This window comes from Rhipicephalus sanguineus, chromosome 11 (genome assembly GCF_013339695.2).
Source record: "Rhipicephalus sanguineus isolate Rsan-2018 chromosome 11, BIME_Rsan_1.4, whole genome shotgun sequence".
NCBI lineage: Eukaryota > Metazoa > Arthropoda > Arachnida > Ixodida > Ixodidae > Rhipicephalus > Rhipicephalus sanguineus.
Window position 1 is genome coordinate 103,351,839 of NC_051186.1, and position 26,922 is coordinate 103,378,760.

Here is a 26,922-nt window from a genome sequence, read left to right on the forward strand (position 1 = left end):
TGAAGACAGCATTAACGCCGTATCTACTTCCTACTTTCTTTAGGCTGTGAGATGCGCAATGAATGTACGGTATACCTACGACACGTTTCTTCCTATCGCTTTCTGCAACCGTGCTCGGACTTAACATAATGGACTTCTTTAAACGTTCGGCGACAGTGGCCACTGCATCACGAGGATAACCTACACCTAAAAGGCGCGTAATCTGTGCGTTAAATTTATCACTCATTTCGTGCTCACACGACTTGGCGAGGACTGACTTAAGGCAAAACATGGCAATACCGTTATTTACAACCTTCGAGTGCTTCCACGAAAAAATTTAACAGTGGTTTCGAAGATCTGAGATAAAAGTGCCAGCACACGTGGTTCACCGGAAACGTTAAAGAAATGTCTACAGTCGGACACAACTTTAGAAGTCAGCGGCATTTCCTCCTCAAAGGCGGATGAACACAAGCCTGCATCAATGGGCGCGCACTCGGGACTGACGTCATGAGCGGGACGGCCGGTGGTTCCGCCTTCGGAGAACGTCAGCTTGTGCATGAGCGGGATTATTTCTTTAGACGCGGAGGCGATCGGCTGCCGCGCTTCGGTCATCTGGGCGGGGCCTATACTGACTTCTTAAGTTGTATACGATTATAGAAATTGTATTCCATTATTCCGAGGCACCTCTTTAGTAAAGTTCAGCCCTCCTCCATTTAATTAAATTTTTTGCTCATTGAGGTTACCACGGTTTCAAAGTCCTTACCGCTAAAAAAGTCAAGTAATCGTGCACATAACGAAAAACCCTAATAACCGCATTACCTGAGGCGGCTTCCAAAAGTCTCTCAAACATGCTAAGGTACAAATCACTAAGAACCGGAGCAACCTTAGACCCAATACGCATCCTGATTTCTGTACATAAACGCCTTCCTTCCAACGTACCAGTGTCGACTTTAAATACATGGAAATAATTTCCAAGAAAGCCCCGGTAGAAACACCTCATTTATCGGTGAAAACCGTCTCGTGCCCTTGTACGTTAATACATTCATTAACATATTTTACCAAGTCCTCATGCCTATCCTCAAGTCCGTATCATCCTTGCTTTCTTCCGTGATCGACCCACATTTTATGAAGCGACGATGTCCTGTGAGGACGTCATCATGCGATGTCCCGTGATGTGATGCCATAATGACGGTGCAAAATTTGGCGACCTGTGACGTCATCACATTGTGATCTTTTAATCACTCTTGTTGACACCACCGGCCCCGGCGGTCACTGTTCGCGTTTGATGAGACATCCAAGGCTTTCGCCTTCAAAAAAACATAACAAAAGCATTTTTTTCTTTTGATGTATACTGATCACAGCCGAGTCAGAATGTCGTGTTTTGCCCATCGTCCCATTTTGTGCCACCCTAAAAGGCCCCTAAACAGCCTCTGAAAATACAAAAAACAAGCGCGTTGTTCTGTTCTGTCGTTTCTAGTCTTTTCGGGCCACTTAAGGACGCTAGAAGGGTGATTCATGTGACGTAATTAGGGTACAGCCTGTCAATTGGTGCATATCCGAGGACTATCATTTGCGAATGGTCTCCTACCCTGCCTTGCCATGCAGTCGCCCACCTGTTCTTCCTTGTCGCGCATGACTATCGTGCGCGACCAACGATTTCACTTCGTCTTGTCCGTTTCCGATAGCGCAGACGTAGATAACAGCGTGTAGCCGACAAGTGTGAAATCCTGATGGGCTCAACGCCTAATGCTGACATTGTAAACATGCTTTATGAAGAAACAAGTGGCGCGGCGGAGATATTGCCTCTAGGAAGGGTAGCGGAGGCGAGAAAGAAAGCACTGTTTCGTCTTTGAACTAGGAATGATTTAGGTACCCTTTATTATACATATAAAGCGGCGAAAACTTTAAGAAGTGGTGTGAGTAGGGAGCGCAGGCTGGCGTTGCCCGGCTTATCGTCGTACTGGATGGCGTCGCATTTGTACAATCTGCAGACGTCGCCCAGCAGATAGCCGTCGTAGAGCTGCAGCACGTTCTGCAAGAACTCGACCGCTTCCTTCGGGCAGCCGGACTCGGCCGCCTTGCGCCAGCACCCATGCAGCTTGTTGTAATGACTGCGAAAGCGAATTGAACCGTCTCGAGTCTGGGCGGAAGCTGTACTCTTGCACACTGATGTACTACTGCAGAAGGTGCCTATGCTTACAACTATGACCATTGCATACACGATAACAGATTCCACGAAACAGTGCTTCAATTCGTACACGACACAGGCCCTGCAGCACACATACAGGTTGATCGATAATAAGCTTTATGGTTTTCTTAAAATGAGGCACTCGGTGGTACGAAAAGGCCGCCTCTGCAAGTAAGCTGTGTCGCCAGGGAGACGCAAGAAAGAAGGTAATTATCACTGTCAGCTGCCCAATTAACCAACATATAATAATGAACCATTTTACTAGTTGCAGTAAGGGGGCATGTTTGCATTAAAAGCTTAGAGGCAGTCGTGTTTCTACACTGTCCCAATTGAATAAATCTTTTGGCCTGTCTGTGCCCCGAGATAATTTTTTTTGGTTGCGACAGTTAATTGTGGTTTGCATGATTACGGATGCAAGACAGTGAGGATTGAGAAGCTCCTGCACGGTGTGCCGCGGCAGTTGCGCGCGACGTGTAAACTAAAAACGTGTCGAAGGCATAGGCAAAGGTGATACCTGTCGCCCTTCTACTACCGGCTGGCGATATCAAAGAATGACTGCGCGTCACATCAGGTAGGAACTTCGCGCTGATCCTGACTACCTTACATGGGTAATCATGAAATTCGTGATTAAGCTTTGCAGCTAGATACCTCGGAACACACTAGAATAATTCTGCCAAGTGGAATTGTGTAAGGAAACACGACAGCTTCCCACTTTTCAATACACACAGGCCCCGCTTACTCCAACCGGTAAATAAAGTTAGTTCATTACTATATCTTAGTTCATTGAACGGCTGACAGCGATAGTTCCCCTTGGACACAAAAAGTAAATGGTAACTACCACTGTGACACCATAGAGTTTCATACAATTAACTAGAGGGGACTCTGGCGCTGCGATCGTTCAGCCACCATGGGAATGATGGGTAGTACACGGATTTGCCTAGTCTTCGTACTTGCGGGCTTCGAACGCACTTGTGGCTTTGTTTATTGATGTGTTTTGGTTTTCTTTCGGATAAAAGAATAGATCGTTGTAAACTTCCTGACGAGATTTGAATTGGTGAGCCTAAAAAAGTTAAAGTGGTGAAGTGGAACTGCTGACGTTTTGCTGAACTTCGTTTTGCGACAAAGCGGATGCGGGCGACGCGGAGCCAAACGGAGCCGAAAGAACGAAGTTTAGACAAATCCGTGTACTACCCATCATTTCCGTGCTGTCTGAAGCGCCATGCGTTGCAGCTTCCATAAACACTAGCGACAGAGTTCCCTCTAGTAAGTATTGTAGGAAACTCTATGTGTGACACAACTTATTTGCAGCGGTGTACTTCACGAACTGCGCTGAATCAGCATAGCCTTGTATAGTATAGTATAGCAAGGACGTGGGAAAGGGAAGCTAGGGTGAGGAGGAGAGATGTGCGGTTAGGAGGAGGGAAAAGAGGAGGGGAGAACAAGCACAGAGAGAGCGAAAGAAAGAAAGAGAAACAGAGAGACAGATAAAAGGCGATAGGGAAAAAAAGATACAAAAGGGTAGAAAAAACGGAGAAAAAGATAGAAAGACAGAGAAATCAATAGAGACATAGAGAAAGAAATAGAAGGGAACAAACACCAAAAGGGTAGAAAAAAAAGAGAGGAAGCAGTATGGTATAGCAATGGGTGGGAAAGAGAGAGGTGAAAGGGTAGAAGCCTAGCCAAGCCAGGAGCAGCTAGGTGCCCACCAACTCTGCTGGGACCCAGCGTCGCGCGACTTAGTTCCAGCTGCGCTAACTTTCGCATCAATCCGGACCTAGTCTTTCCCCAAATTTTGCCTCTGCCTCCTGTATCTTGGAACACAACCTTTTATTGTTCCTTCGTTCCACAAGTTCCACACAAGGCAAGATGCAAGACGACGAGGAGGAGCAAAGGAGTGAAAAGCAGCGAGGTCAGCCAAACACGCGTCCGGTTTGCAACCCTTCTCTCAGGGAAGGTGTTAAGTAATTAAAAGGAACAAGAGGCAACATTATTGTTTCCCTATAAGCCGTATCGCTTCATTGATCAATGGATCGATTAATTTGTGAATATCCGATAGCTTTCCTTCATGTCTAGGCGATTGCACCCAGCAGTGCGGCCACTGCCGGCACATCCATGTCCGCTCACGTTGAGCCGAGTTAATCTGCGCGCATGAAAATGTCGCCGGTAAAATGTATACTGACCAGCAAGCGCCCTCGACCCGTTGTTCCGATGGCAACCGCGAGGCAATGTCCAGGTTGGCGACAGTGTCCTTCATGCACGCGTGTAAAGAGGAACCCACGCTATTCAGGCAGGGCGCGTATTTGATGGACTCTGCGTACAAAAGAAAAAGTGCGCCATGGACGAGGTGCATGAAACGAGGCAGTACGTGTCATGCTTTTCTACAGTACGATCACTACATTATATTACAGCGTTACGTTATGAGCACGATCGGGGGCGTGTTTGAAACTCTTAAAGCAACCCCAGGTTACATATACTCATACAAGATGTACACCACTTAGCGCTGTGCTGCATTAAAACGCCTTCGCACTTATCAATGCGCCCTAGTGTCCAGTGCCCTCTTTTGTAGCTGTCTTACCACCTGGTCAATGTAAACCACCAAGACTACATCACCACCCTTACCAACGACGCGAGTTTTCGCATATCACCTGGTAAGATTTCATGTTTCAAATGTTTCCCTCGTCTCCTCCGCTTCGTATGGCGGGGCGCTACATCGAGGCACCTGAACTGTTGTAGCTTGCGAAAGTTTAAAGGGGCCTCGTAACACTTTTCGAAGTAATAATCGAATGGCTCCATTAAATGACTTTATGCCCTTAGAAATTGGCTGCCGCAACTTCTTTTAGGATCCGTGGAGTCCGATCGGAGTTACAGATGTTTGTCGCACGCTTTAAGCGCTTCATGTCTCCTTTCGTACCACACCGAATACTATGCAAGGGGGGGGGGGCAGGAAGCGACAAGGGGGTAAGAAACAACGTCCGTTCGTCAACGCGCCTGATGATCTTGAGCACTTTATTTTAACACGAAAGTGCTTTATTTCGTCATTTCCTTCGCAAAAAGGAAGTTACTAAAATGCACACGAACAGATGACAAACAAAAACTAGAAGAAAAATTACACCATCTCCCGCTAAAGGGGACCATGAGTAGATGCGAAGCCGGAGCACTTGCACGATCGCGTTCCGTTGGCGTTCGTTGGGCATGCTACCGAGCTCGCGTCGTGGAACGCGAAGAGCGACGCTACGCGCGTCGTATCTTCCACCTAGCCTGGCCGTTAATTCTCACAGGGCGAGCGGGGAGCGCGGTCAACAGGCGGGCGAGAGGGGGCAGCGTAGGAGAGGAGAGAGAAGGGGAGGGGACCCGCATGCGCTCGAGCTCATCGCGGCGTTGCGCAGGAGAGAATTTCGGCATGTCTAGCCCGCGTTTCAGAGGAAGAGTGGAAAGGGAGAGGGGAAGGGGAGGGGGTGAGTGGAGAGGGGAAATGGGAGAGGGTAGATGACAGGGGGAATGGTGAGGGGGAGTGGAGAGGAGGTGTGTGGAGAGGGTATGCGCATGCGCAGTAAGAGTGGCCACGCCGCACACCACCACCGGATTGAGCTCCGCCTTAAGATACTTCGAATCTAAAAGTTTCGTTGACACGAATAACCTGGGTTTCAAACCCACCACCTTAGCACCCGCTACCAACATTCATACATTCACACACGAGGCTTTACGAACGCGCCTTATGTCTGTCACACCTTCTCCGCGATAGAGACGCCAGTGGGAAGAGGAATGCCATCACCCGTCCCAAGGAGGTTAAACCTCCTTGGCCCGTCTACTGCTCCAGCTACGAACTCTGCCTCTCGCGTTCCTTAAGCGCTTTCCGTCAGTGTATTCATGAGCAGAAGCATAGGTTACCCTACAACTGAGGAACGTACACCTTGCCGTTTCTCTCTACAAATGACGACGCTTTGAAGAAGTGCATACCGACTACCAGTGTTTATTATGTGCTTGTTGGTGCCATCTTTCTGCGGGATTCACTATATGCTGTTCCATGTGTATGTTATCTACTTCAACTACCACAAATAGTCGGCCCAACGCGTGATCAAAACGTCAGAGCTCGCGGTAGGTTTCAGTACTACCCGTGGAGTTCTGTTTTTGAACCTCCTCCGTGAGTCGGCCGGTCGGCGCCGAACAAGCGCACTTCGATTAAAAGCTACCGGGCGCCGCACCCGAAGTCTCGGTGAATCTCATTTCTTGCGTGATCTTGAAACAAAAGATCACGTATTGGGCCGACACTGCTGGCTTCAAAACGAGTTGGCTTGCCAAGGCTGGCTGCGTGACGTAATGCTCCCTCCTTTCTTTTTCTTTCCTCCATGGCGGTAACTATGCAGCTGACGATGCTCAAATCAACCAATGGTGGTGGACATTGTGTTGATGGCGTGGTCATTTGGGTTCATATCATTTGTCGAGAGAAGAGCGAGTGATTTCTAGCTGGATTCGAGAATTAATTGTAAATTCCCGGCCGCGTGCTCCGTTATAATGTTTGGCTCTCGTGTTCTCAGGAGCCTCGACTACCCATCGGCAGCATTTTCTGACCATGCTTAGGAAGTGTTGCAGGGCCCCGTTAGTTCTTTTTATCTCAAACCATTGTCATTAGCCCCTGCGGAGAGTCGCGAGCCTGTACGAACAGCAGCACACAAATTGCAGGGGAGCTGTTCTCGAACTGGCCACCTGGTGGACGGTCCATTTCGGCCGCCGTTGATTGGCCGGAGCTTGACGAGCAGCGCGCCCCCTGTTTCCGGTTCTTCATACGCAAAGTCATTCCGACGTGACGAACGGAGCTTCTACAACTCTCGACACCACAGAGAGGAACGGAATGAGCTTCAAGGCGGCGAACGCAGCCTCCCGAGGTCCACTTGTGGCCGCGCGAATCTCGAAGGCCGTCCATTAACTATTGATTCTGCGATCGCGTTAACCATCGAATTGGGTTTAACGTGGCCCCTTGTTTAACGCACCCGTGCGATTACATCACGACATGCGGCTTTTGCAGCAGCTTAACGCACTCTGATGACGTCAGACCGAGGCATAGCGTCAGACCGATGACGTCAGACCGAGACTGAGGCACCAGACATACAGTTTCAGAATAGCCATATACCTTGGAATAGCTCACCAGGACACGGTAACGCGCGTGCAGACTGCCCGAGACCTCAAGTCCTGTAGCGGCAAAATAAAGCTACATGTGGCCAGAGTGCTGCTATTTGGCGCACAAACGCGCTGACGCGTAACACGCGCAGTTGCTTGCAGCTAGAGTAAACCGCGTTCAAGCCTCTATGCGTATGTGTATTGTCGCATATCGCACAGCTGCTTCTCATTGGAAGCAGTGACTGCTTTCAGGGGCATTAAAATGAAATCATTAAACAGCTCAGTCGTAACCCGCTGTTTTAAAATTCCATTTTACATTTTGAAACTCTATTGTTGTGAATATTTATGCCACTGTTACATTAATAAAAGCGAAGATGGAGCTTAGACTTTCCTTTATCAGTTTTGTGCTGAAATCTCTGTTCCGCGTGCAATGCTAGCTTGACGTCAATTATTACTATGCCCTATTTCCTATTTCGGCTACATTTGCTGAGGGAAATCTCCCGGAATTGACGATGCCGATGTCTCTAGCTTCTTCAGAACGCAATGTAGTTCGTTTTTACCGATGAACAATAACTTAGGCCCCAGCATACGACGTCACGGCGAGTTGGTGCGTGAAACTTAAGGCGGCTTCGCCACCTGCGTTTTATTTTTGAACCTCATCCTGCTTACGAAACGTATTCTTGTGGAAGAAGTGGTGGTTTCGGTGTTGCGAAATGGTAATTTACTAGAGAATAAAAACATCACTTTTTGTTGCAGTATTCCTTCAACGACCGCCTTCGCACGAGACGTCCAATTCCACTAAACCCCTGGCCCGCTCTCTCACTCACATCTGAAAGAATAGGGGGCTTCACTTTCGGAGGACAGCCCCAGCACCCCCTGAGCCCCTTTGACTCTGAGCGCTGATTATAGGTTAACGGTAACATTTCTTGTGTTTTTGTCAGCTCACCATTATGGTACCTGTATGATGTTGAGCAGCGCTTTTTGATCTCCTCCTTGATTAGGTCCAGGAAGATGTCGCTCCAACCTTGAACACGGGGCTCGCACTTCTCGACGCAGGCGCGGCTACAGGCCTCCGCATCCAGCTGAACTCTGCGTGTCACCCGATCATATGAGTCAGAGGACGATGATATACAGAGATGCGATTGTCGGCAATAGCGATATATACGACTTTCAGGCATATACATATATGAGCGCGAGCATTCGAGCGGTTATACCCGAAGCGTGCGGCATGTCGGGAATCCTATTAGATGAATGCTATGAACGTCCCCTCTATAACTGGGTGGTGACCTATGCGCCACCAAGCTCGAAAAAACAAACGATTTTTAAGTCTGCATAATGCCTTGTCTGCTTCAATTGAATCGTTCCTTCTATTAAAAAAAAGGAAAAAAGGAAAGAAATCATGAACTCACAGCCCAACTTTTTTCCCTTACTGCAGGAAGGCTCTACTTATCCAAATATTATCAAATCAAATCAAATCAAATGAAATCAAAATTTTATTTCCACCGTGTATCTTACAGACAGAGGACAACGGAAAAAAAGCTGCCTATAGGCGGCTTGACTAGTCCGCAGCCCGTAATGTATGGCGTGTGGCGAACAGCAAAGAAAAAGATCCGGCAGATCCCACGCACTGTGGGAATCGATGTAATGCGAAGCAGCCAGCAAAGAGCTATATACATCGCTTTGTTTGTCTTTGAACCAAATGAAATCATTCATGCATATGGCATCTAGTTCACCATATATCCCATGTTTGCCATGCACGCATGCATGCACAATCTGTTATATATCATGCTTATGAAACGTATATTCTGGTATATACAATGCATGACCTGTCATTTATGTTCATCCCGCACTCGTGTGATGCCATACATTTTTGGTATATATTCAGTTAACAAATTGGCCGGAAGCGCACCATGACAGTGTCATGAAAATCATACCGTACATGGCATGCATATAACATGATTCGCATGTTAGGACTTGCCATTTATGTTCGTCATACAGTCACATCGCGCAATACCAATTTTGGTATATATCAAATGAGCCAAATGGCCGCGAGTGCACCATGAGTATCTCATGTAAACCATGCCATACATGACATGCATATCATGGTTTTCATGTTTCCACCTGTCACTTATGTTCGCCATACAGTCACATCGCGCAATACGAATCTTGCTGTACATCAAGCGAGCGAAAACGCCCCGAGTGCGCCATGAGCGTGACATGTAAATCACGTCGTACATGTCATGCATGTCATGATTATCATGTTACCACCTCTCATGTTTGTCGTACAGTTGCGCCGCGCACTACCAATTTTGGTTTTTATCAAGCTAGCGAAACGACCGCGAATGCACTATGGGCGGGGCATGTAAATCATGACATGCATGTCATATGGTTTTCGCGTTGCCAACTGTTATTCACGCTCTTCATACAGTCACATCGCGCAATACCAATTTTGGTGTATATCAATCTAGGGAAACGGCCGCGAGCGCACCTTGAGCGTGGCATATAAATCATGTCGTACATGACTTGCCTGTCATGATTTTCACGTTAGCACCTCTCATTTACGTTCGTCATACAGTCGCGTCGCGCAATACCAATTTTGGTTTATATCAAGCTAGCGAAACGGCCGCGAATGCACCATGAGCGTGACATGTAAATCATGAAATACATGACATGCATGTCATGGTTTTCATGTTACCACCTGTTATTTATGTTCTTCATACAGTCACATCGCTCAATACCAATTTTGGTTTATATCGAGCTAGCGAAACGACCACGAATGCACCTTGAGCGTGGCATGTGAATCATGTCCTACATGACCTGCATATCATGATTTTCATGTTACCACCTCTCATTTAAGTTCGTCGTACAGTCGCGTCGCGCAATACCAATTTCGATGTAGATCAAGCTAGCGAAACGGCCGCGAATGCACCATGAGCGTGGCATGTAAATCATGACATGCATGTCATGGTTTTCATGTTACCAACTGTTATTCATGTTCTTCGTACAGTCACATCGTGCAATACTAATTTTGGTGTATATCAATCTAGCGAAACGGCCACGAGCGCACCATGAGCGTGGAATGTAAATCATCTCGTACATGACTTTCATGTCACGATTGTCATCTTACCACTCTCACTTACGTTCGTCATGCAGTCGCGTCGCACAATACCAATTTTGGTTTATATCACACTAGCGAAACGGCCGCGAATGCACCATAAGCATGGCATGTAAATCATGGTTTTCATGTTACCACCTGTTATTTATGTTCTTCATGCAGTCACATCACGCAATACCAGTTTTGGTGTAGATCAATCTAGCCAAACGGCCGCGAGGGAGCCCCGAGCGCGGCATGTATATCATGTCGTACATGACACGCATGTCATGATTTCCATGTTACCACGTGCCAGTTATGCTCGTCATACAGAAATATCTCGTCATACCAGTTTTCGTATATACCCACTCATTTATACGGCCGCTAGCGCCCCGAGACCATGTCATGTAAATTATGCTGCACATGACATGCGTGTCATGATTTGCATGTTAGGACCTGTCATTACGTTCGTCATGAACTCTTGTCACGCCATACCAATTCTGGTATATGTGAAATTAACGGAACGGCCACAAGAGCCCCAAGGCCGTGGAAAGTAAATCATGCTTTTCATGCCATGCGTGTCATGATTTTCATGTTATGACCTGTCATTCATGTTCGTAATACGGTCATGTTATGCCATACGAATTTTGGTATACATCCGGTTAACGAAACGGCCAGGAGAGCACAAAGTCGTATGCGGATAGATAGATAGATAGATAGATAGATAGATAGATAGATAGATAGATAGATAGATAGATAGATAGATAGATAGATAGATAGATAGACAGACAGACAGACAGACAGACAGACAGATAGATCGATAGATAGATAGATAGATAGATAGATAGATAGATAGATAGATAGATAGATAGATAGATAGACAAACAGACAGACAGACAGACATACAGATAGATAGATAGATAGATAGATAGATAGATAGATAGATAGATAGATAGATAGATAGATAGATAGATAGATAGATAGATAGATAGATAGATAGATAGATAGATATGCTCAAAGTCTCAGAAGTTCGCTAAGAAATGCCCCGCATTTAAAACAGTCAATTAACAAGTGAAAGCATATGATTATAGTGCAGAATAAAAGCAATAAGCAACAGCCTGAAAAAAAGGCATGGGAAATAATATAACGCCAGGATAAACGAAATTAATTTATTTGTACAAACATCGATGTAAGTTTTGTTGAGGAACAACCAAACAAATAAAAATTATTTAATGAAAATGGTTTAACAATGATGGTAAGGAATAACACAGAAGCTCTATGCCAGTATTCAAACGGGGTGTGCCAGCATTCCAATGCTCTCTGTGTCTTGTTTTATAGCAATGCTCATTTGTTCGCAAATGTGCTAGGGTACCTAAGTTATGTATATTATTTCTCACTTCATATTTAAATCTAGAACTCAACCGATAATAGTATAGTTTATGGGCTGTTACATAGTTCTTGTCCTTCCTATTTTTCCGCCACCAATCCTCTAACCGCCTCTTACTCATTTCTATCGCAGACCTGTTTACCTTTTCAATGTTGTCCGTAAAACCCAAGGCTTCACGTAGGCTAGTACCCTAACATACACTAGGGTGGATATCTCCACATTCAATCAAAAGATCCTCCGTCATTTCCTAAGCTTTCCCATAGCATGTACATTTTTATTATTTACCTAATCTCGCTTTATCACTATGCGTCCTACCCGACCTCGCTTCAAACAGTAGAGCGCTTCCCTTTGAGTTATTATAAGGTTCCTCGCTCCTTAATTATAAGTCCTTGCTCTTTCGGTATAATTACTAAGAGCCTATTTTTGCTTCTTCTTTTTTTTTCCTTTATTTGCTGCAACATCGCAACAACGTCGGTGCAGGTATACAAATCACTGTAACGCCTCGTTCGAGAATGCCAAGAACACACACTTGCAAAACTTTGCCGCATCGTCTTCGTTTGTTGGGATTGTGTTCCTGCTGGCGAACAAGAACAGGTCGGCTGAACACCGGTCCAAATAGCGGATGTCGCACTCACTCCCCGTGGCAGCTGCGTATCCCTGTGCCAGAAGTGCTGCGGCCGTCGGAATAGAATTTGCGCTCATTCCATGGCCCATGCGAAATAGTAAATTGCGATTGAGTTCTGCGGAATCGCGAAAGGTGGCGAAATGGTTAAAAAAGGGACAATTGACAACCATCCATTTGTAGCATGAAGCCCCCTAGGTAAACCCTACGTGTTTCTCAGAAAGGAAAGCGTCTTAGTTGAAGAAAAATTCGTCCTGTTCCGGGTATCGAACCCGGGACCAACGTCTTTCCGTATGGATTTCTTTGTGGCTTCGTGCTGCATACAGGTGGTTATCAACGATCCCTTTCGTAGAAGAGTAAATGCGAGCAACAGTGTGGATGAAACGTTTGATGGTAATAATTGTAGTGCATACAAATTGTTTATCAATGACGCTTCTTTTGCTATGGTCATATGAAATCTTTTTTTTGTCGCAGAAAATGCATTCTCAATTGCTTTCTCGCTCTGATTTTTCTCAACAACAAAACTAAATCAGATTCGTCGGTAAGTGTGCTTAACTGACAGATAGAAAATCATCCTCATTACAGACAGTGCCAAATACAAGGAGCAATGCGACGGAGGGCTAAAAATGCCGTACGTGTGAAAAACGCTTTCCATTAGCCTTCAGGGTGGCTATGCGTACGCGTTTTCCCTTGCACTCATGGTCAGTTTTTACTCCCGTATGGGAGTAAAAACTGACCATGAGTGCAAAGAAAGGTTGGTGCGAAATAACATCAACAGCACTATAGGCATAGGTTGCAACACTTACCAGGAAGAAAGAAGCCGATGATAGCACGACGTTCGACCATATTCCTTCGTCGGTGTTTGTTCAGCGCTTTCTCGACGTAGCGTTGACTGAACCCGCCCAACCCTAGGACATAGCAGACCACCTACTGAAGCGCGGAGAGCTACCCACCCTCGCGTCCCTTTTTTGTTTTTTGGCTGACTGAACCTTATGTTCCCTTTCCCTCTGCCCATCGTCAGGGCCCGAAGACCGGTCTGTTTGCGTATTGACGTACACGCGGTAGCGGGCGGTCGTGGTTGCACTTGCGCCGTAAACGTCCGGCCCGAGCGAACAAGCTCTTGCCATGAGCGTCAGAGTAAGCTGCAGCGTTAGAGCGTCTACGAGCGGCAGCTCTTTTCGAAGATTGGTCGTTCGTTCGTTCGTTCATTCGTTCGTTCGTTTGTTATCGCGCGCGTGGTTCTGAACAGATTGCTTGGAGAATGTGTTGCTCCCTGTGGTGGAATGCCGAGATTCCTTCATCCTTACCAGGAAAGTAAAGCTTTACGGCCTTCTTGACATCGTTGCAGTCCGGCCGAGATTATTGCAGAAGTCGCGCTCGTAAAGTAGTCGTATAATGCATGAACGTGACCTCTTGAGATATTTAAGTAGGCTTAGCTTTCGGAATCGCAATATTGTTGTTTCTTGACTGGCAGAGCTCCAAACTGCGTACATGAAATTTTGCTAATTTCTACAGAACATTGAACCTGCAAAAAAAATAAATGGTCACAGTATCACTCAAAAGGTGAGTCGCTTACAGCTAGATATAATAAATTAGACAAAGGGAAGTAAGTTTCTTTATCGGCCATGTAAATATTTGTTCACTATATAAATAGATAAGCGCGCATGCATTCCTTCATGCAAGCTCAGGCGGATACGAATTTATTTCACTCCATGACCTAGAATACTTTGTCAGAATATATAATCGGAGATAGAGAATTTGCTTTTTGCAAAGCATGCTTCCCGAGGAAAGCAATTTGTATGCCCATAAGTCTTTAAATAGCAGCTACCAAGATAAAGCTTCCTCCTAATAAGAGCTCCGTTCTGACACGCTGTTGCCAATTCACTGGTTGTTAGTCCACTAAATTTAGCGTTTTCTTAAACGACGGGCGGATGGCATTTTTACGGTTTTGTTAAATGTTGGTGTGCTCTTCCAGGTAACAATTTTTTTTGTTTAGAATAATGCGCGCTTAACGAGCCTCCGATACACCACGTGTCCATGCTGTTTTCGAAGTAAACTGAAAATATTGTCTTCATTATCTACTGTGGGCTTCACGATTCCGTATCCACATACATCCTCTGAACATATCTCCAGCCGATAAAACGAGGGAGACATCTTTTTTTCATCATTTGTCGGTATAGTTCAACCTGTGTTTCGAACAGTATGTTTGGTCAAAGGAGTTCGGTTTCATAATACAGTTTATTCGGTAGCTTTTGTAGAAAAAAACGAGTTTGTAATATTGATAATACGTGTGTTTTATTACATTCTGCAAACAGGTTAATGATTTTCGTTAATTTGAAGTTTTTAAGTGCGGTTTCCGCAGACATGATTCACTCATTCATTAATTAGGGCAAAGTATACATTTCTTCATGTTCCAGAAAATGGCATTCGCAGAGAACAATACATATTTCGCGAAAGGAAATTATAAAACCACGGAAAATTAGGCAACATGAGCCTTTATGAAGCCTCACAGGGCCTCGTGGCGAAACACTACACTTAGTACCGTAGACGGTTTGCCTTATAGTCTGATAAATACAGCGTATGCTGCATAGTATATATAGTGAACACAACCATGGCCGGACTAAAAAGACCCGCGCTCGCGTTCTGCAATCGCGAACGCAACGGCAGGGTCGCAGCGACGACACGGTGGTGCGGCGGAAGGTGGAAACAGCCGCATTGCGAAGGCCGTAAGACGGAACGCTCGCACGTCTTTCCAGTCCGGCCGTGACACAACATAGAGCAAGGAAAACATCAAAAAGTCCAAGCCGTCTGCACGAAATACTATACCCAAAACTGTAATGGTATGAGAAGGATACAAAATACACTGGCGTAGAAGAGTATCGTATAATATTTGAAGCTAGCCTGGATTTTAAAGGGGAATAACGACCTAAATATTATGCAATATCGATTATTTCTGTCTAGGACATTCCAAAGCTCAGATATCTGGCAATGAAGCGCGTGAAATCCGTAGGATTTCGCAACTATAATAAAAATACTCATATGCCTGGACAAAAACCAAAAGCACTGTTTATCATCCTTGTATGTCATCGTACGTAAGACTTGCAAGACATCGAAAAATTAAGAAGGAAAAAGTGAAAAGATAAAATATCGCAGGTTTATACGCGCGTGTGTTGTGTATGGATTCCATACAGGCAATAAAATGACGCTGCTGGCCTTTGCCCCTCCCTTGCACGTGCCTTGCGCAAGAAGTGAAGGGCCTTGGTGCGTTGCCAACTTTAGCGCTAGGTTCGGTAACAATCACCGTAAAGGCGAGTGTGGGGGCGTGAGGAGCGGCATACGAGCGGTGTAAACATGTCGCTTCATACGCTTGGTAGCAACCGCTGGCATAGCGCGTGTACTGCTTTAAAAACGACAACAAATGTTCCTGCTTCAGATTTAGTTTGGGTGCAATAAGACGTATACCCTCAAAACATGCGTGGCGCGTGGCTGTGATTGCATTTGCATGGCTTAGGGACACCGTCCACACACACACACACACACACACACACACACACACACACACACACACACACACACACACACACACACACACACACACACACACACACACACACACACACACACACTAGTGATGCAGAACTATCGGTAAATTGACTATCGATAGTATCGATAGTTTCTTTGAAACTATCGATAGTGTAAACAAACTATCGATAGTACTACTATCGATAAACTATCGATAGTCGAATCGGCAGTACCATCGGTAATATTACTAGTGATATTACTGCCACGCGTGTCAATTTTTGATGTATTCAGGTTTCACCCACAGACTGTTAGTAGTGTTTGACGCAGGCCGTGCCGCATTGTATTGAGAAGCTTCGCGATTGTTTGACATTTTAAGATTACGCGCCGGACGCGAATATGCAAGTTTATTCGAGAGCTTACGCGAGCACCAGCGATAACGCTGGAAGGTTTGATGACTGATGTATAAAAACACGAAGCGTTCCGCCGATCATCAGATTACTCGACGGCCGGCGACTGTTCTCGCCGCTATCGGTGCGCAGCGTGTATCGCTTGTATTCTGAGTTTTGATTTTCTGGGCACAAGTTCGACCAGAGCTTCGTATTTTCGTCTTGCTGCAGCATTCTTTGCCGTCACAACCACGTGAAAAACTATCCACAGTGGTGCTAATAACGATGATCAAATTGCCAAAATATTCGCGATAGCCTACCATCAGCTTCGCTTAATTTATGAGCAAATTTTTTGGCGAGAGAAATTATTTGCGCAGTGAAAAAGGTGGCATATGTCCATCAATAAATCAATATTTAAAAGCAACCAGTTACAACTTACAAATAACAAAGTTAGTTCTTGATAATTTTTTATTGGGAAATCATGAAACGCAATATAAACCTGGGGGGGGATCGGAGATCTCTGTTCGTTCCGCGTTCGTTCTGGCGGTGTTACGTCACAAAAGTGGGCGGTCCGCAGCTCTCTTCCGCCTAGAGGAAGACGACAGCCAATCGTCAAGCGGTGAGCGGCGAGCTTTCCGGAAGTAGACGCGCATCGTTTGTCCTCGGCAAAGGGACCGAATATTTCAAAACGAAGTGCTTCTCGGCCTTCTAATAAATACAGTTGTTATACGAAAAGATGTTGTTTTTCTTTTCAAGCTGAAGCAGTTTCTGAAACAGCAATAGCTTTGAGTGCTGACATTTATTGGTGTTAGTTTTTCTAACGTGCTTGCTATAAAAAAAAAAAGAAAAGTAGCGGTTGGCGCAGTTTTTCGAAATGTCGTCCCACCGCAATGTCTGGCTTGGCTCCCGGGTGTCGGATCATCAAAGGGAGCTGCTGCTGCCTTTTATAAAAGAGCACCGACAGATAGCTACGCCGTAGCGCCCGCTGGGGCCGTCGTTCACGAGTGAGGACCGGGACGACACGTGGCAAGAGCTGCGCTTTTGAACTAAGAAGTCCCTGCGCGTAAGACCACAGCCCAGTGGCAGGCCCGTTCATTTCGTTCGCACTGTTCGTTTGGAGAACCGAAAGCGACGCCGCACTCGCTCATGGCTTCAAACGCATCTTGCACTTCAACCGCAAGAGAAGCACACGTCGCAAGCGCCATTTTTTGTAAATCAGCTGTTGCGGCAGCCGCAACCGCCGCATCATGCCGTGCGAAGCCGTTTGTTCGCTCGAGAGAACGCGTGCGAACGGCCTCGCGATCCGTTCGTTTGTAGCAGACGACATGCTCGTTATGACGCGGTATGACGTCACCAAAAAATAAAAGATCAAGCAAAAAGAAAAATGGCTACGCCCCTCAGAGACGTGGTTTTTTCCGGCTTCGGCTAATCGCGTGCGCCGCCAGAATGGGTGCAGAACGAACGGCGCTGAACAGAGATCTCCGATCACCCTACTCGTTATGACGCGATATGACGTCACCAAAAAAGAAAATATCAAGCAAAAAAAGGAAATGGCGACACCCCCCGGTCTTGAGTGGCATCTCCCGCTTCAGCCAATCAGCGCGCTTGTTCTTCCCCAGGAGAACGAACAAGCGGAACGAACAGATCTCCGATCGCCCCCCCCTGAAGCCGCGCAGTTCCACCCCATATAACGGCTTCCTTTCCGATACAGCTGAAGAGTTTGACTTTATGACCATGTGTCAGCGAAGCACTCTGGTGAAGAACACAAGCATGTCAACTTTCTTGCTCTTAAGCCTGCTCCTCCGGCTCCACTATGTACCACGCATGCGGGGAACCAAATTTATTCTGCAATGAGTTCGCGCTGTTGATTTATCGATAGCACTATCGATAGTATCTTTTACCATCGATAGTTCGATAGTGACTCAGCTATCGATAGTATCGATAGTACCATCGATAGTCCTGCATCACTAACACACACACACACACACACACACACACACACACACACACACACACACACACACACACACACACACACACACACACACACACACACACACACACACACACACACACACACACACACACACACACACACACACACACACACACACACACACACACACACACACTTTTGACACGCGCAGCTCATCAGCTGTGTTATTTCCTTTGAGTGTGTGGCGGCCTGTTTCTCTGGCGAAGTCTGTAACGCGCGTTATCGCTAGGTGCAGGCCGCGCCTGCATGTACTTCAGCATTCTCGAGTGCTTTCAAGTGTTCAAATCGTATTGCGCCCACGATACGTGCAGTTAAGTACATTCCTGAACTGGCTCTATGGGCCCGTTAACAACGCTGGAATGCTGGCAGACGAATACATAAGTGCTGATGCGTTTCGACGGCACGTCAGTCTACCAGTCGTAGTAGGCCTCCTCTACCTATCAGCCCACCTCAGGGCTCGGTCCTGGAGGGTGGGATCGAAGCTGCGGAAGGCGGTCTCCCACAGCTCCTCACTACTAATTAATGGTTTGAGAGTGCGGGCCGCAGATTTCATAGGGCCCTGCCACACGATATGCGATAAATCTGCTATATGGGCGGGACAGAAGCGACCCTCGGGTGGCGGGTGTGTGGCAGGCAAAAATAAGTGCAGAATTCGCGGGGTATGAAAGGTGGGAGTTTGTAGTTGCCGCCACAATATTTCGCTCTAGGGAGTTTTAGGCAGACAAATAGGTGGATACGTTAGGCGTTGGTGCAAAGTTCGTGAAATGTGATCGGTGTGCCTTTATGGGTGTCTTGTGAGCATTCATTGGAACACACGGAGTGGGGACGGACGCCTGGTGGGACTAGATCGCAGACCTACCTCTCTCCCCTGCGGCTCCTCCCTTTTCTTAAATATTGTGACGAGGTTTATTGAATTGAATTCCATTTTTTGTTGAATTTTATTTCCCCATCTTACAACACAGATAGAGGGGCTGTTGAGAAAAGCTGTTTAAGGGTAGCTTGACGAGCCTACAACCTAAAGTTCAGCAGGGAGGCGAGGCATTAGCAGAGCTGATGCAATTGAAAACACATAATCACACAAGGATCACCAAAGTATACACGAACCAAATAATACTCTCATATAGGTAAACTTAAGCCACGTTATTTAAAAGCTTAGTACGAAGTTCTTCGCGATAACAGGAGAACAAATAGAAATCATTAACAGCATAGCTATTAAGGAGAGACGGAATAGTACAATGAAAGCGTTCTTTTCGAAGGTTAAGTCGAGGTGCCGGTACCATCCATTCCTCGCTAATTCACCCACACATGCGATTATCGTCTAGCGATGACCGTGCTCGCTGCTTTCACTCTACAGTGAGTGTCGTTTTGCTGGGCGAAGGTACTGTGAATAAAGAGTTCAACCATTACCACTTTCAGTAAACTTTACAGGTAAAAGTGGCAGGTCTAGAAAAACTGACGTGTCGAAAACTGCGACGTCTCTGTTTCATAATTTAAAACACACTCAGAAAAGCTATACTAATGTCTTCTCTCCTTGATTCATGCACAAATCTTTCTAAACGTACACATGTGGCGTTTTTTTTCGAAATGAGCTAAATCCAGAAACCGAAACTAGCTCAAATATTGCTCCATTGGCAAGTACATTCTCTCAACTTTCCTCTAAAATAGTTATCAGAACGAAATGGGTCAAATACCAACAGCTACGTGTGCTCACGGATCTTGTTTCAAAACGAAATTGAGCCAGATCCATGCGCTGTATGGATCGAAATGAGTCAAATCCAATATGCCACTAGCAGCGCGCTTCGGCGATCACGTGATTCGGCAAACATGGAATCCTCCGTGTGATGTCCCCCTAGCCTGACTGCTCTGCCTGTTTTCTGGGTGTTTCTGCAAGTTTCGTTTCCCCTTTCGGAGCTGGATTATCATAGATTCTGATGGAAGTGAAGCGATCGGTGACAGATCTGTCCCCAGACGTCGACGACATCGTGAACAGAAGTAATGTCGACGCCGGCGAAGCGAGAATGTGCCGCTGCCGGAATTTTCATAAAGTTTTTTCAAGAATACCGCATTGAATTCAATGTCTCAATTCAATATGAGCCAAATACAACGTTATCATGCTAATAATGGTGAAATCTGCTGCATATTTTTTAATTGATTGTGGCTAGAAACTTCCCCTAGCCGACATGTAAAACATATCATAGAATAGCTTTGACAGCGTTGTATTTAGTTTGCATAGCAAATTTTTGCCGTTTTCTCAAATTCCCTTTGAATGGATTTCACTCATTTCGAAAAAAAAAAAACGCCTCACATGGCATTGGGTAAATATCATGTACTTTCTCTCCGACCGCGCTGCACCGGTAAAGTATGCTTGCTAATTGAGTGGCGACGCTATCTTCGAAAAATTTATCGGTTTCGTTTCTACCTCGTCAATAGATAACTTGGACGCGGGAGTGTATACATCCGCTTTTACTTCGTCGCATACCTACTTGGTCTGTGTAAGCACGGATAACCGCATAATGTGTGCCGAAATTCAAGCAGCCAAGATCGGGGGTACCAAGCGCAGCAGGCAATATTTTAACATCCGCTGGGTTCGCATATCTCTATCTTGCCGAGGAGAAGTGCGCACACTGCAGCGAAGCGAACTCACGGCTACACGTGGTGCCCTTAAAACGAAGAGTTTTGATCAAGCTGTCAGGAATAAATGCTTTTTTATACCGTTTCAGAAAAACTGAAGCTTATATTTTCACTAGGACCGTATCGCTAAGCTGTAAATGTCTGAATGGGAGAAGAATTGACCATCTTTCGATGGTTACCGCTTCAAAAATACTCGCCCACCGACATCAAAACTAGTAGTCAGACTTACTGGCAACCAAATATAAACATGAAGTACAGCTGAATTCGCCTAACAAAGCTCGTAACTTCTTTAAAAATCAATACAAATCGTCTAGAATTGCCGCTGTGCTTCACCCAAAGCACATTACAAAAATAAGTAGCTGTTCTAAATGGGCTGTAATTGGAAAGCACAGTTCATTTCCTTACAACTAGGATTTCTTGAAGTGGGTCGTATATTTACCATATTTTCCCGAACGTTTTTCCATAACATAGGTTTCGGCCACTACCACGATAATGTAATCACCGCAAGAGACAGGAGCAACTTTTTCCTCCAATAAGATGGGTTACGAGGGCGTATAGTGTACTGAAAGCCTTTACCGTGATGCTTTTGAACACAATCAGAGACGCTCGAGTGCAGTGTTGCGGTTGTTTCGTGTGGAATGACTCAACAAAAAAAAGTCACAGTTTCGCCGCAACTGCGAAGCAATGATTGCCATAGCAATAAATTGTAATGTAACGCGAATAACGGAAAGCAGCTCGAAATTGCCAGCGCGTCGCTCGAGCCCAAAGGACGCACGAAAAGAACGCACACAGGACGAGCGCGAACTAATGCGTCACAGCTCGACACTTGAAGCGCACTGCTCAAACATTAAGCAGGACGCACGAAACAAACGAACAGGTACACACAAGACGAGCGCGAACTAATTGTCACAGTTGTTACTTACTTCTGTTTGAACAGCGCGCTCCTTTCGCAAACGCGGCCGCTGCAGCGAGCGAAGCGAAGCACCCCACCGGCCGCCCCTTCTTTCCTTGAGATAAGCGCACGAAAGCGACGACGCCCTGTAGAGCGAACAGCAACGGCGTTCGCAGGGGCGGGGCGACGATCTCTAAAGCGCGCAACACGCGCGCACGTCGCGCCATCTATGTGGCCACTAAGAAAGCATGCTGAATTACCTGGTGTATATAAATAGCTCGCCGTTAGCAGGCTGAGTGGGTGCTGTCGTGGCCTAACGTCTGACGCGGCGGGCTGCAAAGCGAGAGGTCGCCCGTTAGATTCCGCGCGTCGGAAAGAATTTCTTAATTATTTTTCTTTGTGGCCTTTCTATATATATACATACTTAAACATATACGGTGAATGACGGCGACGGGGACGGACATTTTCCAGCCGAGACTGTCAATATAATTGCTATCGCAATAAAATTGACAGGACTACAACAGACAGGAGTAGTACAAGTATGCATAAGCATGGACGTGTTCCCCGCGCCGCCACGTGTGCGATGACGCATATGGAGCGGTGTCACGTGTGGCGCGACTTCTCGTGCACGCACAGCGCCGCGAAGTGTTGCCAGATTTCGCTACTTTTTCAGGCTTTTGGTCTTGGGCTGTTTTCCGCTTTCCTTCATGTGTGTTCGTGCGAGTGTTTGTATGTGTACGCGTATATATAAGCATACATCATGTATGTATATTTTGGCGGAGGGGAATGCCCCCTTCAACCACCTACAATAGTCGGGTGCGACCTCAGAATAAATACAACCTCGCCCTATACTGTGACGCGCCCCCCATTCATGTGAGAAAAAGGGTCGCGATATGTGGTGTCCGTTCTATGAATGAATACTTCTTCGCGGCTAATGTAAAACTACGCATACTAACGAATCAAGGTTCGTCATCTCTTCTTAAATTACTACGTTGGCTAAGCAGTGATGTTGGAATCTTCACTGAACTTTGCCAAAAAGTTAGTTTTCGACCAAACACCACCGACACGAACATGTGTCCGTAAGGGGAAGTCTGTGCGAATATTCGAAAACTTCGAACAACGAATTCATTAGTGCATATTCGAAATGTAGAATATCTCTCGAATATTTTTCAAATAATCAGCAACGACGAAAAATGCTCAAAGGAACGAAACGTTGGAACAGCGAAGCGGTAACTTTTCTTGTTTTCGTCATCAAATTACCCAGAGAGCATTTCGCAAAGCACCACCTTGAATACTGTAGTCACTGCCAAATTCCAGCCTGCAGAAGTATTTCAAACGCTCTAGCTGCTGCTGAGCTTGCCTCAGTTCAAATAATTGTGGTATTTTCTGTTAAAAGTAATCGTAATGTTCCTTTGTTAAACCTTGTGAATGCTTGTTTCAAACAAAATGTTGTGGAATTCTTGGGCTGTATTGGGAATTCTTACATTAACAGATTAGGGCTGCTTTGAAAATGGCTGCCTTGCTATTAGAAAACTATTCGAACAGTTTTCGGTTTGTATTCGTATTCGATTCGGTGTCATCAATATTCGATTCGTATTCGATTGAATTCTAAAATCCATTATTCGCACACCCCTAGAAGTCACCTACCTCAAATTCGGGACAGGTATTACACGTCACGTCAATAAGCAAATGCGATTGGGTGAGGCGTCTATGCAAAATAGCCCTGCGTGGGACATCGAGGTCTACGGGCGGGGTTTGCATTTATTCATAGCTTATAGCCGACTATAGAACTACCCTCAGACCGGGCTTAGAATTATTCATAAGTTATTACCGACTACAGCACTACACACACAAGAACGCTCGCGCACAAGAAACGATACTTTGCCGACGCTAGCACTGAAGAATAATTATTAATTCTGACACTTGTGTTGGCATCATGGTCTAAGTTCGATTTATTGGCGTCTAATCCGGCGAAAAGTAACAGGCACAACGTGCTGTCAGCCTTGTAGAGCGGCGCCCACTTTGATGAGAGGCGTGAGCACAGAGCGCAGGCTGGCGTCTCCCGGTTTGTCGTCGTACTTGATCCCCTTGCACTTCTCTTTATTCTGGAATCCCACGCACACCGTGCCCAGCAGCTCGCCGGCGTAGCGCTTCAGAACGTTCTTGGCGAAGTCGAGCGTCTCCTGGGGACAGGCTCCGCCGACGGCGTCACTCACGCAATCCTCCAGTTTGCTGTACTGGCTGCGAAACAAAAGTCGGACAACGGGAGTCGTATGAAATGTGAACAGTGTTTAATCAAACAACCAACATTCAAAACTCGTATAGGTAAGGTCTTCTTTAACGGCTGAGCTGTTAAAACCTCATGTTGCGTTAGCAGAAAGCTCGAGCCATGGCATCTCGCATCGCCTAGCAACGCGTTGGGGAAAGGAAAGTACGCGGAGAGCAGAAGAGAAGTGGAAAGAAGGAGCAGAAGAAATTAAAAAAAAAACTTGGAGGCCGCTTGAGCTTCGCCTTCAAGAGTAGAACGCGACAGCGTAATCGGACCGTGTTCGTATCGCCTTTCCAATCACTAACCTGGCTTTGCTTCTCAGTGGAAACCTAAACCACGCCGCAAGGGAAGAAAAAGTTCGAATGCCTTCCGTTTCCATTATGCGCACATGCGCCGCGACGAAATACAGCCACACGGTGGGACGATGCCGTTTAAAAGCGAGGCCCGGGCCCTTTGCGCCATCTCACGGGTGTTGTGTCAAGCCGCTGAAGAACCTCCGACATGTGCGTACCACCAATGCTAAATAGTGTATATAAATATCTCGCCGTTAGTATGCTAGAGGATGTAGCAAGAGGTCGCAGGTTCGAATCCTCGGTCCCACTCAAACGGAACATTAGATAGATAGATAGATAGATAGATAGATAGATAGATAGATAGATAGATAGATAGATAAATAGATAGATAGATAGATAGATAGATAGATAGATAGATAGATAGATAGATAGATAGATAGATAGATAGATAGATAGATAGATAGATAGATAGATAGATAGATAGATAGATAGATAGATAGATAGATAGAAACGGCCAAGGTGCCTGAAGTTCGCTAAGAAATGCTTCGCGTTTAAAATAAATGAAGTTGTCGCCATTTCTTGGCGATGACTACCTCTTTGCACTTGGCTATTAGGATAAAATATAAAGCTTTAAAGAAATGCTGGCTTGTCTTACGTGCGTTCCAAAGTTATCTTTCTAACAGAGTCTACTAATGTTTGCAGGCACAACGACTATTCACATGCGCGATACATTCGGGTCAGTAGTCATCCCAAATAGCACTGTCTTCAGAGCAGCCTTCAATAACTTGTATCCCGTTACGGCAGGATTTCGATGGCTATGGGCCTACTATTTTGGCTATAGTGAAATAGCGCCCAATCAAGCTAACGCATCTCCTGTTCGAGTCGCTGTATGCTTAACTGTACAGATGATACACATTCTTCTCGTCATGGCTGGATAAATATGTTGCAGATGGCGCATGATGAATTGTTGTTGTTGTTATTATTGTCCGGTACTGTAGATTCACTGATGTGTGCATGTGTATTATGCGCAGTCAGACCTATTTAATACAAGTTCCTTAAGCTCCTTATGACTATTACATGCGGCCTCCTAAATACACCATAACAATTTGAATATTGAAATATAACTAAACGCTATTTTGCACCATGGTACCAAGAAAACAGACACGTTTGCTTGCAGTTTGAATTGAGAAGTACAAGTTATAATATAAAGAGGACATCTAAGTGCGTGAAAAAAAACAACTGTCGGTCAGTGGAAGCTGGGCTTGTAGTTTTTGCCCATTTGCTTGTAGGTTTTGGATAACAATTGACATTAGAAAAGAAAAAAAAATAACAGTTTCGCCGCAATGGCAAAGCAATGAATGCAATAGCATCAAATTGCTCTACCCCCCATGGTGGCCTAGTGATTATGGTGCTCGATGGCTGACCCGAAGGTCGCGGCATGGAATCCCGACCGCGGCAGCCGCATTTTCAATCGAGGCGAAAATGCTTGACGCCCGTGCACTTAGTTTTAGGTGCACGTTCCAGAACCACAGTTGGTCGAAATTTCCGGAGCCCTCCACTACGGCGTCTCTAATAATCATATTGTGGTTTTGTGACGTTAAACCACAACAGTTATTATTAACAAATTGCACTGTTAGACGAAAAAATCAGGTCGACTGGACCGGAGCGGTCGTGGAAGGATTTTTTGATTCAAAAGAACGACCTCGTGAGTGTCAGCCGGCCTTCCCTGAACCATCACCCCTGTGAGTTAGCTTTCCTTGCAGCTAATCTGGCACCTGCACTTTCTTCGTGACAAAGTCTCGAGTTTTGAGCATTTGTAACTGTGTCGCTATTTGCTTGTATGATGTTCCTTATAAGGGCAGTTGAAGATGTTGTGGCGTTTTGTTATTAATTATCGTTGTGGGAACCAGATGAGATGTTCTTTTTTGGGTGACGATGTGGTGTTCTCATGTTTGCTGGCTGACAAATAGGCGTGGAGTCTGACAATAAACTTTAGACTGAAGTTAGCGCTAGTCTCGCGTCGGTGTTCCTCGCTTGTGTCTTCGTGTTTTGCGCTACCTGCTCAAGTATGCAATCTTACAAACTCGCCCCGATTTCAGTTCTCGTTAGCATGCAAGCTACCGAACCTTATACACGTAACGTGCAGCTCAAGCACGTTACGGTGAGCTCACACACGTGCATGCGAAAATCGCTGGTAAGACGAACGTACCAGCAGGCGCCCGCGATCCTATGTCTGGGCTCCAACCTCGAGGCGACGTCCATGTCAGCAATGGTGTTCTTGATGCAGGTGTTGAACTTAGAGCCCACTTTGTTCAGGCAGGGGGCGTGCTTGATGTACTCTGCGAGCACAGAAAACGTACGTGATCTTTGAGGGTTCAAACAAATGACTGCAACGCATTTCCACACTGTGGCACATTTTCGTACACTAAAGATGTATACACCCCTGCAATTTTTACATCGAAGCTGCCTTAGTAGACCCTGTGCCGTTGACGTCATTCGTGTCATCGACGCTGGTCACGTGACCTGATGGGGGAGAGTGAGGCTCCGCGGG

At 45.9% G+C, this 26,922-nt stretch overlaps 2 protein-coding genes across 2 annotated transcripts in view; both read right to left on the reverse strand.

The window, feature by feature from the left end:
* Positions 1-1,839: 1,839 nt before the first annotated feature.
* LOC119374060 (uncharacterized) lies at positions 1,840-13,336 on the reverse strand. Its single transcript, XM_037644116.2, has 5 exons — positions 13,189-13,336; positions 12,290-12,431; positions 8,229-8,371; positions 4,348-4,477; positions 1,840-2,090 (listed from the first exon to the last, which is right to left on the reverse strand). The coding sequence occupies exons 1-5, from the start codon at positions 13,226-13,228 to the stop codon at positions 1,859-1,861; spliced, it is 687 nt and encodes a 228-aa protein (XP_037500044.1). The 5' UTR covers positions 13,229-13,336; the 3' UTR covers positions 1,840-1,858.
* A 10,402-nt stretch (positions 13,337-23,738) lies between these two features.
* LOC119373883 (uncharacterized) overlaps positions 23,739-26,922 on the reverse strand; it is a 45,383-nt gene continuing 42,199 nt past the window's right edge. The window contains exons 4-5 of the mRNA XM_037643941.2: positions 26,581-26,710; positions 23,739-24,050 (exon numbers count right to left, since the gene is read on the reverse strand). Of these exons, the coding sequence (XP_037499869.1) occupies positions 23,807-24,050; positions 26,581-26,710 (374 nt within the window). The 3' untranslated portion in view covers positions 23,739-23,806. The remainder of the gene's footprint in view (positions 24,051-26,580; positions 26,711-26,922) is intronic.